At 39.7% G+C, this 13,612-nt stretch overlaps 1 protein-coding gene across 2 annotated transcripts in view; it reads right to left on the bottom strand.

Annotated features, from left to right (window-relative positions):
* Positions 1-13,612, bottom strand: part of erbb4b (erb-b2 receptor tyrosine kinase 4b) — a 409,427-nt gene that overhangs the window by 71,476 nt on the left and 324,339 nt on the right. For both annotated transcript variants that reach the window (XM_083536260.1, XM_083536261.1), the window contains exons 15-17: positions 5,991-6,145; positions 4,274-4,318; positions 1,083-1,215 (exon numbers count right to left, since the gene is read on the bottom strand). In XM_083536260.1, the coding sequence (XP_083392386.1) occupies positions 1,083-1,215; positions 4,274-4,318; positions 5,991-6,145 (333 nt within the window). The remainder of the gene's footprint in view (positions 1-1,082; positions 1,216-4,273; positions 4,319-5,990; positions 6,146-13,612) is intronic.

Below are 13,612 nucleotides of genomic sequence, written 5' to 3'. Positions count from 1 at the left end.
GATCTGCTCAAATTTGTAAATGTAGAAATATTCTATAATGAGTACTAATTTCAAGATATTCGTTTTGAGGTCACCACAACGGATCCTCCATATCTCTCTTTCCTCCTTGTCACCTTGTCTCCTAAATGTCCTACTGCAAAAAGTCTTTTCTGGATAATTACATCATCTCTCTCTCTCTGTCTGTTGGATCGGACCACACGGTTCAGCCTTCACTCCCCACGTACATCAATGAGCCTCGGTCCCCGTGACCCTGTCGCCAGATTACCACTCTTCCTTCCTTGAACGACTTTTGATAGATACCTACCACTGCAGACCAGAACCAGTCTACAAGAGTTGCTGGGCCCTTGAGCAAGGCCCTAAACCCCTCAACTGCTCTGTTGGATAAGAGTGTCCTCCAAATACAATACTGTATCTATCTATCTATCTATCTATCTATCTATCTATCTATCTATCTATCTATCTATCTATCTATCTATCTATCTGTCTGTCTGTCTGTCTGTCTGTCTGTCTGTCTGTCTGTCTGTCTGTCTGCCTGCTTGCCTGCCTGCCTGTCTGTCTGTCATAGTACTCTTTGTACTGTTATATGTTGGCTCCTGAAATGATATATATAGTAATCATATATTTATACCTCAAAACAAAATAATGACGTGCCATCATCCTAATTACGACTTAAAATTTTATGACTATGAAAAACTACATCTCATAATCATCTCATAAGTATGAAGCAATAATTTTTTTCAACATTGACTCTTTATCTCTATAATTATTGCCACGTGACTCTAAATCGACTTGGAAGTCATTGCGACTTTGTTCTCTCACAAATGTCTCAAATCGACTCGGGGTCTCACAGTGACGACTCGGCGCAGTCGTAATTATGACTAAATACCTCGATTATGATTTGGTATTAACAATTAATTACATATCATGCCATAATTGTAACAAAGTGGCTTGATGTGCATCTTAATTATTGGTGAGAATCATCATAATAATATGATACACAGTGATTTTAATGACCGAAATAAACTTTTATAGAAACCTATGGCAAACTAGAGAAAGAGACAAAGAACCCTTCACGGTCTTACCTCCGTCTCCAAAAAGCGCCTGAGTGCTCGTTTCTTTTTGATGCTTTTCCTTCTCAGGGTCACAGACACACCCAGAGCCACGATCATCACCACGAACAAGCCGCCAATCACACCTGCTGCTATCAGAGGAGTCCTGAGAGATGGGTAGAAATGTGAAAGACGAGCATGTGAAAAAACTACTTCCAGACACAAGTCATTTAACGGAGTTCTGTCACAACACTGCCGTTTCTTCATGTCCACGTCTGACATTTCAAAATCAATTATGTTGCGCCGTTCGTACCGCAAAGCACTTTCTCAGCAATTTCCCACCGATGTCCTGTACATTATTATGTCTGTCTCATAGACACACCTCCGTGGAAAAATCAGTAATGGAAATGTTTCGGAATCATTATAGGAAAGAGACCATGAGGGACAGGTACTGTTTCATCCTACAATCACTTCCTGTGTGCTGTTTAAAGCGCAGTGTGATACTCTGACACTTCCTGTCTATCTGGAATAAACTTCTGAGAACATTCATAAAGATGGATTAATAAAGATTCTCTGTATGTCTCAGTGAAGCAGAACAAACTGTGCAGAATGCAGAACTAACAGGACAAATACCTCGAAACCGGTTTACTTCCTCTTATTTATTTATTTATTTATTTATTTATTTATTTATTTATTTTTCATTTTTTCTTCCTTCTTTCCTTTAATTTGAATTCTTTCTTTCTTTCTTTCTTTCTTTCTTTCTTTCTTTCTTTCTTTCTTTCTTTCTTTCTTTCTTTCTTTCTTTCTTTCTTTCTTTTTTCCTCTCCTACATTTTTTCCCATACTTTATTTATTCATTATTATTTAATTTCTTGCTTTCTTGCACCTTTCCATTCTTCCTTATCTACAAATGAATTTCCTTCCTTTCTTTATTCCTTCCTTTGTTACTTCCTTCCTTCCATTTCTTGTTTCTTTCCATCCTTCCTTTCTTCCTCACTCCATGGGGATTTTCTTTTTTACTTCAAATTTCTTTCTTTCTTTCTTTCTTTCTTTCTTTCTTTCTTTCTTTCTTTCTTTCTTTCTTTCTTTCTTTCTTTCTTTCTTTCTTTTCTCCATCCATCATTCCAATTTGATTTCCTTTCTTGCTTCTTTCCATCCTTCTTTTCTTACTTCAATCCACAGGGATTTCCTTCCTTCCTTCCTTCCTTCCTTCCTTCCTTCCTTCCTTCCTTTTAATTTGAACCCTTTTTTTCTTCTTTCTTTCTTTCTTTCTTTCTTTCTTTCTTTCTTTCTTTCTTTCTTTCTTTCTTTCTTTCTTTCTTTCTTTCTTTCTGTTTTCTCTTTCTTCTTCTCACTATACATTAATGTTCTCTCTTTCTACTTTTGTGCTATTTTTCCCTTCATCCCTTAATTCTTCCTTTTTTTCCTTGCATCCTTCCTTTTTTTCCCCTCGCTCCCTTCTCATGTCCTCTTACCTCTTTTTCATTCTTTTTTCCCTTCTTTTCTTTGTCATATTTTCCACTCCCAAGATCTAAAATTCAACATTACAGTTATCCTCAATTATTTCCTTCTTTTTATCCCTTCTTTCTTTATAACTTAAAAAAACTGAAGCTGTGATGCAACTCCGCACATGTGGGATAAATCAGGGCAATACGGTTTTCTTCCTTTTTCACTTACATATTTGCCATGTAAGCAACAAAAAAGCACTAAAACATAAAAGATGAAGTATATGGACAGATTTTGTGTGTGTGTGTGTGTGTGTGTGTGTGTGTGTGTGTGTGTGTGTGTGTGTGTGTGTGTGTGTGTGTGTGTGTGTGTGTGTGGAGGCGTGTGAAGGATAAGAGCTTTATGCGTCAGATCGATAGTGAATTAACCAGACAGGTTCTCATCGAGGTCATGTTTTTACTTTTTACACACACACACACACACACACACACACACACACACATTCAAATAAATAATTTCTTTAAAACCCTTTGCACAAATTGTTGCAAAACCACCAATATTTACATTTACACTATTTTATGGACAATTTATTTGCATAAACACACATTCCCTGGACTCTGGACTTTATTGTCTTAATTGTCTCTATAGTGTTGTGTTATTTGTGCACATGTCCAAACATGTCCAAATAAGCAGTGTGCAGTGTCCACGTTAGTTTTGTGTTCTTTTCATGGAGCACAAATCGGTTCTGGAGAAACGTCATTCCGTTTCACCGCGTATTGTACTGTAAAAGACCTGATCTGACTCTGATCTGATCTAAAAAAAGATCTGACTCGACTCAAAAACATGTAACTTGTGTGAGAAATTCCCTTGAACGCATTCATTTTTAACCTTTTTTTGTTTCCTCTGTTTTGCAGAATTCCAGCAACAGGAAACGATACTAAAAGTGGAAGCTTCTAAAATAAGACGTGTGTAGTAGACATGACATTTCCAGTGTGTAAGAGTTTATGAGCATTGGCATTGTGTGTGTGTGTGTGTGTGTGTGTGTGTGTGTGTGTGTGTGTGTGTGTGTGTGTGTGTGTGTGTGTGTGTGAGTGAGAGAGAGAGAGAGAGAGAGAGAGAGAGAGAGAGAGAGAGAGAGAGAGAGAGAGAGAGAGGGAGCTCTTTTGTCAGCTGGCTCAGCTTTCCAGATTCTGCTGTTTTGGTGTATTTATTTACCTTTGCCTGTGCCTGTGTGTGTGTGTGTGTGTGTGTGTGTGTGTGTGTGTGTGTGTGTGTGTGTGTGTGTGTGTGTGTGTGTGTGTGTGTGTGTGTGTGTGTGTGTGAGTAATACCACAGTATATCTAGAACTGCAAATTCATTTCTGCACAGTAGTTAGTACCGTTTTGTTCCTTTTGGCCCCATGAGAATGAAAGAAAGTGCTATCAATTTATTAAAGGGGGCACACACACACACACACACACACACACACACACACACACACACACACACACACACACACCTCTACACTGAGCCTCACAGCGAACCATTAATCACACAATGATGGCCGATTCACTTTACAACTTTCCCTCTCCAAACCAATCTCTCTCTCTCTCTCTCTCTCTCTCTCTCTCTCTCTCTCTCTCTCTCTCTCTCTCTCTCTCTCTCTCTCTCTCTTACTATACTCTCTAGAAAATGCAGAAGTGTGGTGTGTGTGTGTGTGTGTGTGTGTGTGTGTGTGTGTGTGTGTGTGTGTGTGTGTGTGTGTGTTTGTGTGTAAAAGTTGCAGAATAGCTTTATTACCTGTCAATCATGCCAATGCAGTCCTGAAGTCTGGGCCCAGTGCATCTAAAACACAGAACAAACTCATACAGTGAGAAACAAGTAGCACTTTACTGTTTGCACTCATCCTTCAGCTCTCCATCCAAATCTATCCATTCATCCATTCAGACATCCACCCTACTTTTCCATTTATTCATTCATTCATTCATTCATTCATTCATTTAATACATCATTCTGACATCCCATCCAGCCATCTATCCATTTTCATGTCTGTCAGTCTGAATAAATGAATGAGTAGATTCATATAAAGAAAAAGTTTGATTGTTTGATTATTCAGACGAAAGATGTCGAGATGTTCATTGAAAGTAACGACGATGGACAGGATTAGAAATTAGTTTATTAGAAGGACAGCGCATGTAGGACGTTTTGGAGACAAGGTGAGGGGGGTGAGATTGAGATGGTTGGGACATGTGCAGAGGAGGGACATGGGGTATATCAGTAGGAGAATGCTGAGGATGAAGCCACCAGGAAGGAGGAAAAGAGGAAGACCAAAGAGGAGGTTTATGGATGTGGTGAGGGAAGACATGCAGGTAGTTGGTTTGAAAGAGGCAGATGTAGAGGACAGGGGGTATGAAGACGGATGATCTGCAGTGGCGACCCAAAATGGGAGAAGCTGAAAGAAGAAGAAGCTGGTAAGAATATACTTTCGATGTTTGATGACCCCTAATGGGATTAATCATTTAATTCATAAAAATGTGACAGTGTATTGAGTGTAATTGCAGCCACACGTCCTGGTGTTTCTGCTGAAGAACAGATTTGAGCTCTTTTGATGCTGCATTAAGTTTTGTTCCTTTAATCAGTCTTCATCTTTCTCACACACACACACACACACACACACACACACACACACACACACACACACACACACACACACACAGACACACCAGTCCTTCAACTCTTCACAGATCAAAGGACTCGAGGCTCTTCATCCGACACACACGGCCGCAGCGGGAGAATGAATGGCTGTATCTTTAGACAGGACGAGCGGCAGTGTGAGAAACGGAGCAAAGACGGAATATCTTCAGTATGAGATGTTTTGGAGATATGTTTGAAGTATGCACTAGAGTGTGACAGTGTGCATGTGTGTATGCGTGTGTGTGTTTGTGTGTGCGTGTGTGCTTGTGTGTGTGTGTGTGTGTGTGCGTATGTGTGCGCGCACGCGCGTGTGTGTGAGTTCATACTATTAAATTTACATCCTCTCATTCATGCACTCTCATGCATTTATTTATTCATTCATTGAACCATCCCCTCCAAACACTTAAATGCAGATCCATCCATCCACCCATTTTAAGTCTGTCAGTCCATCCGTCCATCCGTCCGTCCTTCTATCTATCTATCTATCTATCTATCTATCTATCTATCTATCTATCTATCTATCTATCTATCTATCTATCTATCTATCTATCTATCTATCTATCTATCTGTCTATCTGTCTATCTGTCTATCCGTCTGTCTGTCTGTCTGAATACATAAAGTGGACTGATATACACAGAGACTTTGGTAGTTTAATGAATTGGATGAATGGATGATGGATGAAAATATATATACACACACACACACACACACACACACACACACACACACACACACGCACACACTTGCACATCTCCATCCATTTATTATTTAATCCATAAAAAAACGAGTCCCCCGCTCTATAAGACAGTATCAGAGTCCATACCCCTGGGTGCAGTTGATGTGGCAGGGGTGACATTCCTTATTGGTTTCTGCGTATTTAAAGATAAAACTATTGGCTCCCTGGAGTCCATCGGGACATTTTTCCACACAGTTAGGCCCATCTTTAAAGTGAAGACACTTCACACAATGATCAGGACCCTAAAAAAAAGAAAGAGAGAAAGAAAAATCAAATACACGACACGAGAATCCTTATTGCAAGCTTCTGACCCTACAATATGCAGTATATATTGTTATATATGATCTATATTATTACTGTAGATTGTCGATTTTTTTTTTCCTCCTACCTTAATATCCCATGCCTGGGAAATATTGTACTTCGTGCACTCCGCTCATGCCAATAAAGCTACGTTGAATTGAATTGGAATAAATTGACCGAGAGACCATGTGAGGGAGAAAGAAACGGAAAAAGAGAGAGAGAGAGAGGGAAAGAGGGAAAGAAATAAAAGAGCAACGAAGAGCCATAAAACACCAACAACCAGGCCACGGATAATAAGCATCGCTCACTGCCCACACAATGACCATAACAATGAGGCGGCTGGGATTTATAACGGTAATATAGGCAGCGGAGGAAGCAGCAAGAAGCCACTCAGTTACGCCGGATATCAATACGAGTGCTAGTGCCATCGTCACACTGCTTCATCAACTCTCACACACTCAGCAAAGCACTGAAAGGGCTTCCTCGGAGGGAAAACCTCTCATAGATCTTTCCCTTCCCTGCAGAAGTGGGTCACAATGCTTTCAGAGAACTCACTATTCCTAAGACATGTTTGGTGTCTGATTGGAACCATCATACAGGGACATAGTTCTTGTTTACTTCCTGTTTACTTCCTGGTTTAACACATAGAGCAATGCAAGATTCGGAAATGTGTCTTGATTTATCTGGTATCAGTAATTTACTTCACTATTGATTTTTTAGACAGCTTTTCACCCAAATATCTGTACTTTCTACTTCTTGCATTTTCAAAACAGATTAGTTAATTCAGTTTTTGGTGACAATCAATATCGCTTTCGCACACCACAGACAAGCCTATGGCTAAGGATCGCTAACGTGGATGAGACGGAGGGAGTCTGTGATGTAAACATGACTGAGAACAGAGACGTTCCTGATCACCTGATCATCATCTTTTCTCTGCTTGTGTTCTACATGGTGGATGTTCAGTCTGCATACATTCATTAGAGAACAACATTTGAAATTTGTTTTGTGTTAATATATTAATATGACGTGAGGTCCAGTTACCAGCATGACACTAAAACAGGTTGTAATAATGACTACTTTTTACTGAACTACACGTCAGTGCCCAAACTTCTTTACATTAACTTGAGTAAAAAAATGCAGTCAGAACTTCAACTTGTACCAGAGTCTTTTAAAACACTAGTATCTGTACTTCTACGTGAGTAAAGGATGTGTGTACTTTTGACACCTCTGTTGCCAACTACGAAATTAACCAAAATTAACCTTAAGTGGTTAAATTGATGGATCACCAATCAAAAAGTCACGAGTTTAAGTTCCAGCAACCTTCAACTGAGTATTTTTATAAATTAGAATTTGTTATTGTTGTGTCCTTGAACGAGTGAATATATGCTTTTTTTGGATGACATGAAACAAAACAAAACAAAACAAAGTCTATATATTACGCTGATGAACCGTTTATTAAAAAAGTGCTAGAAGAAGCAATTTTGTGCACGAATCTCTCCACTTCACCTTCACTGAAGTTCTATTCAAAAATTACAACATAATCCATGATATCAATCGATTTTAAGATTTTAGAATTTCTCTATAAAGCTCGCTGCATCCAAGCCCTCAAATGCCAAACAGACTAATCTAATCTCTTGTCTGTCCCATGATCTCGCCTACAAAGGAGGAGTGATAGAACTTTTGAAGTGGCTAAGATGTAGAACAACCTACATGTTTCTACACTAGCTGAATTCAAATCTGTGCTTAAAACTCATCTTTTCTCGTGTGCTTTCACTGTTTTTGATTCCATTTATGTTCATTCATCCTTCATTCATTTTCTCCCGCTTATCCGTAATTCGGGTGGCGGGGGCAGCAGTCTAAGCAGGCCTTCGACTGCTGCCTTCGACTGCTGCCCAATCCTCACAGCACCGTCCCTTACGGTCCCTTCTGCAGGTGGTGAGCCCACGGGAAGGCGGCCCCACGTCACTCCGACATCACAGACCTTGATATTTCTCTCGAAAGGGACCCCCGGAGCATAGAGGGTTAAGGGCCTTGCTCAAGGGCCCAAGAGTGGCAGCTTGGCGATACCGGGGCTTGAACCCCAGACATGTTTATGTTATTTGTTTTAATTCTTTTTGCTTTTTACAATTATGTACAGCACTATGGCTAACCAATGTTGATTTTATTAAATGCTACTGGACTTTAAACATTATTCACCTTGTACTGCACAGTGAATTCTTTTTGCCTTTATTTCTACATACTACACAATGGACATATATGGACAAACGTTTGTGGACACTTGAGAATAAAATTGGTCTGCTTTTTAAATATCCTATTCCACATTACATTATTATAACCTCCACTCTTCTGAGAAGTTCCACCAGATTTCGTGGAAATTTGTGGAGATTAATTCAGCCACAAGGGTGTTAGTACAGCGATGTACTGATGGGGAAGTGGTAGCTCAGTGGTTAAGACACTGGACATGACTCGGAAGGTCCCGAGATAAAATCCCAGCATTCACAAGCTACCACTGCTAGGTCCTGAACTCAATTTGATTCATTTTTTTTTTTTTTAATTCTATTTATATATTAGATAATTTTGTCAGATGTTACTAGAGTCAGTATTGGCAGTGTTGACCTTTCTTTTTCAAGACCTTTACCAATTCACCCAGGCACATGCTCATTCGACTTCTGGGCCACATCCTGACTGATGGAAGCCCATTCTTGTTCAATCGATACTTGAATTTGTCAGAATTGGTACCGTTCTGTTTGTCCACCCACCTCTTGGGAATTGACCACAAGTTCTCAATGGGATTAAGGTCTGGGGATGTTCCTCACCATACACCCAAAATTTCAATGTTTTGTTCCCGAGCTACATAATTATCACTTTTGCCTAATGACAAAGTGCTCCATCATGCTGGAAAAGGCATTGCTCTTCACCAAACTATTACTTGGATGGTTGGGAAAAGTTCCACTTGAAGGATGTTTTTGTTTATTCATGGCTGAGTTCTTAGGCAAAAAACTCCCTGAAGAAACCTTGAGAGGAACCAGGCTCAAAAGGGAAGCAATCCTTATCTGGGTGGTTCCAAATGTCCATTTATTATAGTTTCTGTGACTCAACTGCTGAGTTGTAAGTTGCTCTGAATAAGGGCATTCCCCATATGCCATAAATGTAAATGATAAAAGTAATGTGTCAGCATTCTTCATTATGCAGCCAATTCCAACTAATCCCAAAGGTGTTTCATAGGGTTGAGATTAGAGTTCTATACCAGGCCACTCTCACCCAATGTAAACCATATCTTCATGAAGCTCATGCTGGAACAGGTCTGGGTCTCTTAGTTCGGGCAAAAGTAACATTTTATTCTATTGCATCCTATACAATTGTGTGCTGGCAATTTTCAGTAATAAGAAGAACCACATATAGCTGGAAAAGTCCGGTGTGCCAATACTTTTGGCCATATAGTGTTGCTTTGATAAGAGTAGAGGAGTTGTAGCTCAGTGGTTAAAGTGCTTGGTTACTGATCGGAGGTCGGAGTTTTAAACACCAGCATCGCCAAGATGGCGCTCTCGGGCCCTTGAGCAAGGCCCTTAACCTTCTGTGCTCCAAGGGCTGCTGTATCATGGCCGACCCTGCACTCTGACCCCAGCTTCCAAGTAAGTTGGGATATGTGAAGAAAGAATTTGACTGTGCTGTAATGTATATGTGACAAATAAAAGCTCTTCTATAAAGAAATCGTGATTTTCTCTTTCGTGATTTGCTCCAGTCTCCTCCGCCCATCTTTTTCCTGCTTTTCCTCGTTGATCTGTTTCTTATTATCCTCTGATTACTTTGTCTGTTTACACCCTGCTGCTCCTTCATCAAGTCCAAGCTTTGGTTAACGAGTTTTCAATGTTTTCGCTCATTCCTGTGCCTGCTTTATTTGTCTACTGTCATGGATTGTCTTTGTTTGGTTGACTCTGCCTGGACTCAGACCCATGCAGTGCTCTCACGCCTCAAACAAAACACACAGCAGTTTTACATACAAGTCCTGCTTCATCGTTCTTTATGTAACACACTGCTACCTATAAAGATGTAGAAAAAAAACACAAGAATGAAAAGAGCCTCTGAAACCCAGCAATCAAAAATGCTACTCCCTTTTGCCCCTAGACCAAAACTATTAATGTAAGAACTTTCGCTAGGAACATACACTATAGGGACAAAATAAATGAGACATTTACCTCCTCCAGCCATGGTGACTGTGGTAAGGAAAGACTCCCTTAGATGATATGAGAAAGAAACCTTGAGAGGAACCAGACTCAAAAGGGAAACCCATCCTCATTTGGCACACAATTGATGCTTTGGCTTGAAATTTCCCCGTCATTTAGACCAGCAGACTTAAACAGTTTCCAGCATGAAGATGACTCTCTGCACAAAGCCAGCTCCATGAAGATAAGGTTTACATGGGTTGGAGTGAAAGATCTCCTGCTGAACCCTTTTGAACACCTTGGGTTGAATGTGAACACTGACTGCACCACACGTCTCCTCACCTTCTCACCTACCCGACTTTGCTCACACCTTTATGGTTGAATAGGCAAAAAAACTCCACAAAATCGGGAACATCTTCCCAGAAGAGAGGAGGTTATTCTAACAGCAAATGGGGACTTGGTATTGTCTTATATTAAGTATGTTTTTTTATATATATAAATATATATTTTTTTATTTGTTTCTTTCTTTCTTTCTTTTTATGACTTATTTAATTTTATAAAGCTAATAAAGTAAGAACAGTTTTGTGCACATGCACTGTGAATAAAAAAATTATAATTGTATATTTTCTATAACATTTTAATGCATGCATATTTTCATAGACGTCATGTTTCTTAATGTAACTTTTCTTCTTTTCTGTTAATCCAATTTTGCTGTATATTATTTATAAATGTAACAAACAAAACAAAACAACAAACAAATAAGTAAATACTAATGAAATGACAAATATTGCTACTAATACTAAAAATATATTAAATAAATATATATTAATTTGTATTTTTTTTTAGACTTATTTAGACTTTATATTTTTGTGTTTCCTGTTTAATTTGTGTGTGTGTGTGTGTGTGTGTGTGTGTGTGTGTGTGTGTGTGTGTGTGTGTGTGTGTGTGTGTGTGTGTGTGTGTGTGTGTGTGTGTTGACCATGCATTTTATTAGTAAATTAGAGGACATGTTCATGCATAAAGCTGGTACAATATAACTCTAAATCGACTGTGAGAGACTCTTCATTCATACAAAGTCGATATTCACATCTATCTATCTATCTATCTATCTATCTATTTATCTATCTATTTATCTATCTATCTATCTATCTATCCATCCATCCATCCATCCATCCATCCATCCATCCATCCATCCATCCATCCATCCATCCATCCATCCATCCATCCATCCATCCATCCATCCATCCATCTATCTATCTATCTATCTATCTATCTATCTATCTATCTATTTGCTTTTTATATGGGGCACGTATATGTGCCCATTTTGCCAGCTTATTAGCGCTGGCTTACACAAAGTGAATTACAAGTTTCCAGCTTCCTCCATAAGGATGTTCCTGCAGGCTGTGCTGTTTAAAAAACATTGCAAACATCTTACACACACACACACACACACACACACACACTGGAACATTTATGCGACTTCAACAACAAAGCGGCGTGTATTGATTAGCTCTCTCAGCTGACAGAATTTAGAGCCGAGCGTCTCACACTCTGTAGTAACTTATCGTGCTGAAGCCACTGCGATCCGTCTCCCCCTCACGTCACCGGATTAGCCAACTCATGGAGAAGCAAAATCAATCCCAAACCTACAAAAGTACATTTACATTTCATCCTGGGATTTAATAAATCACACGGGGTCCGTGGCTCACATCCAAATCAGAGCGAATAAACACCGCTGAACTGATACAGCTGTTATCAAATTTCCACTGCACTCTGAAACTTAATCACACCGGGACAATGACATTCAGTAAAACTAACAAGATATTCCCCTCTTATCATATATATCATGCAGGGGTCTGTCTGTCTGTCTGTCTGTCTGTCCAACCTAGGAATCAATCGATCAATTAATTTTTTAATCATTCAGATGGATCGATGGATGGAACATGGATATAGATGTATATATAATTAATTGATCGATCGATTCATAGGCTGGACAGACAGACAGACAGACAGACAGACAGACAGACAGACAGACAGACAGACAGACGACAGACAGACAGACAGACAGACAGACAGACAGACAGACAGACAGACAGACAGACAGATAGATAGATAGATAGATAGATAGATAGATAGATAGATAGATAGATAGATAGATAGATAGATAGATAGATAGAAAAAAAATATATATATACAGTGAGGAAAATAAGTATTTGAACACCCTGCTATTTTGCAAGTTCTCCCACTTAGAAATCATGGAGGGGTCTGAAATTGTCATCGTAGGTGCATGTCCACTGTGAGAGACATAATCTAAAAAAATAATCCAGAAATCACAATATATGATTTTTAAACTATTTATTTGTATGATACAGCTGCAAATAAGTATTTGAACACCTGTCTATCAGCTAGAATTCTGACCCTCGAAGACCTGTTAGTCTGCCTTTAAAATGTCCACCTCCACTACATTTATTATCCTAAATTAGATGCACCTGTTTGAAGTTGTTAGCTGCATAAAGACACCTGTCCACCCCATACAATCAGTAAGAATCCAACTACTAACATGGCCAAGACCAAAGAGCTGTCCAAAGACACTAGAGACAAAATTGTACACCTCCACAAGGCTGGAAAGGGCTACGGGGAAATTGCCAAGCAGCTTGGTGAAAAAAGGTCCACTGTTGGAGCAATCATTAGAAAATGGAAGAAGCTAAACATGACTGTCAATCTCCCTCGGACTGGGGCTCCATGGAAGATCTCACCTCGTGGGGTCTCAATGATCCTAAGGAAGGTGAGAAATCAGCCCAGAATTACACGGGAGGAGCTGGTCAATGACCTGAAAAGAGCTGGGACCACCGTTTCCAAGGTTACTGTTGGTGATACACTAAGACATTCATGGTTTGAAATCATACATGGCACGGAAGGTTCCCCTGCTTAAACCAGCACATGTCCAGGCACGTCTTAAGTTTGCCAATGACCATTTGGATGATCCAGAGGAGTCATGGGAGAAAGTCATGTGGTCAGATGAGACCAAAATAGAACTTTTGGGTCATAGTTCCACTAAACGTGTTTGGAGGAAGAAGAATGATGAGTACCTTCCCAAGAACACCAGCCCTACTGTGAAGCATGGGGGTGGTAGCATCATGCTTTGGGGGTGTTTTTCTGCACATGGGACAGGGCGACTGTACTGTATTAAGGAGAGGATGACCGGGGCCATGTATTGCGAGATTTTGGGGAACAACCTCCTTCCCA

The sequence above is a fragment of the Silurus aristotelis genome, assembly GCF_946808225.1.
Source record: "Silurus aristotelis genome assembly, chromosome: 3".
NCBI classification, from domain to species: domain Eukaryota; kingdom Metazoa; phylum Chordata; class Actinopteri; order Siluriformes; family Siluridae; genus Silurus; species Silurus aristotelis.
The sequence above is the reverse complement of the archived record's forward strand: the minus strand, read 5'-3'. Positions and strand labels throughout refer to the sequence as shown.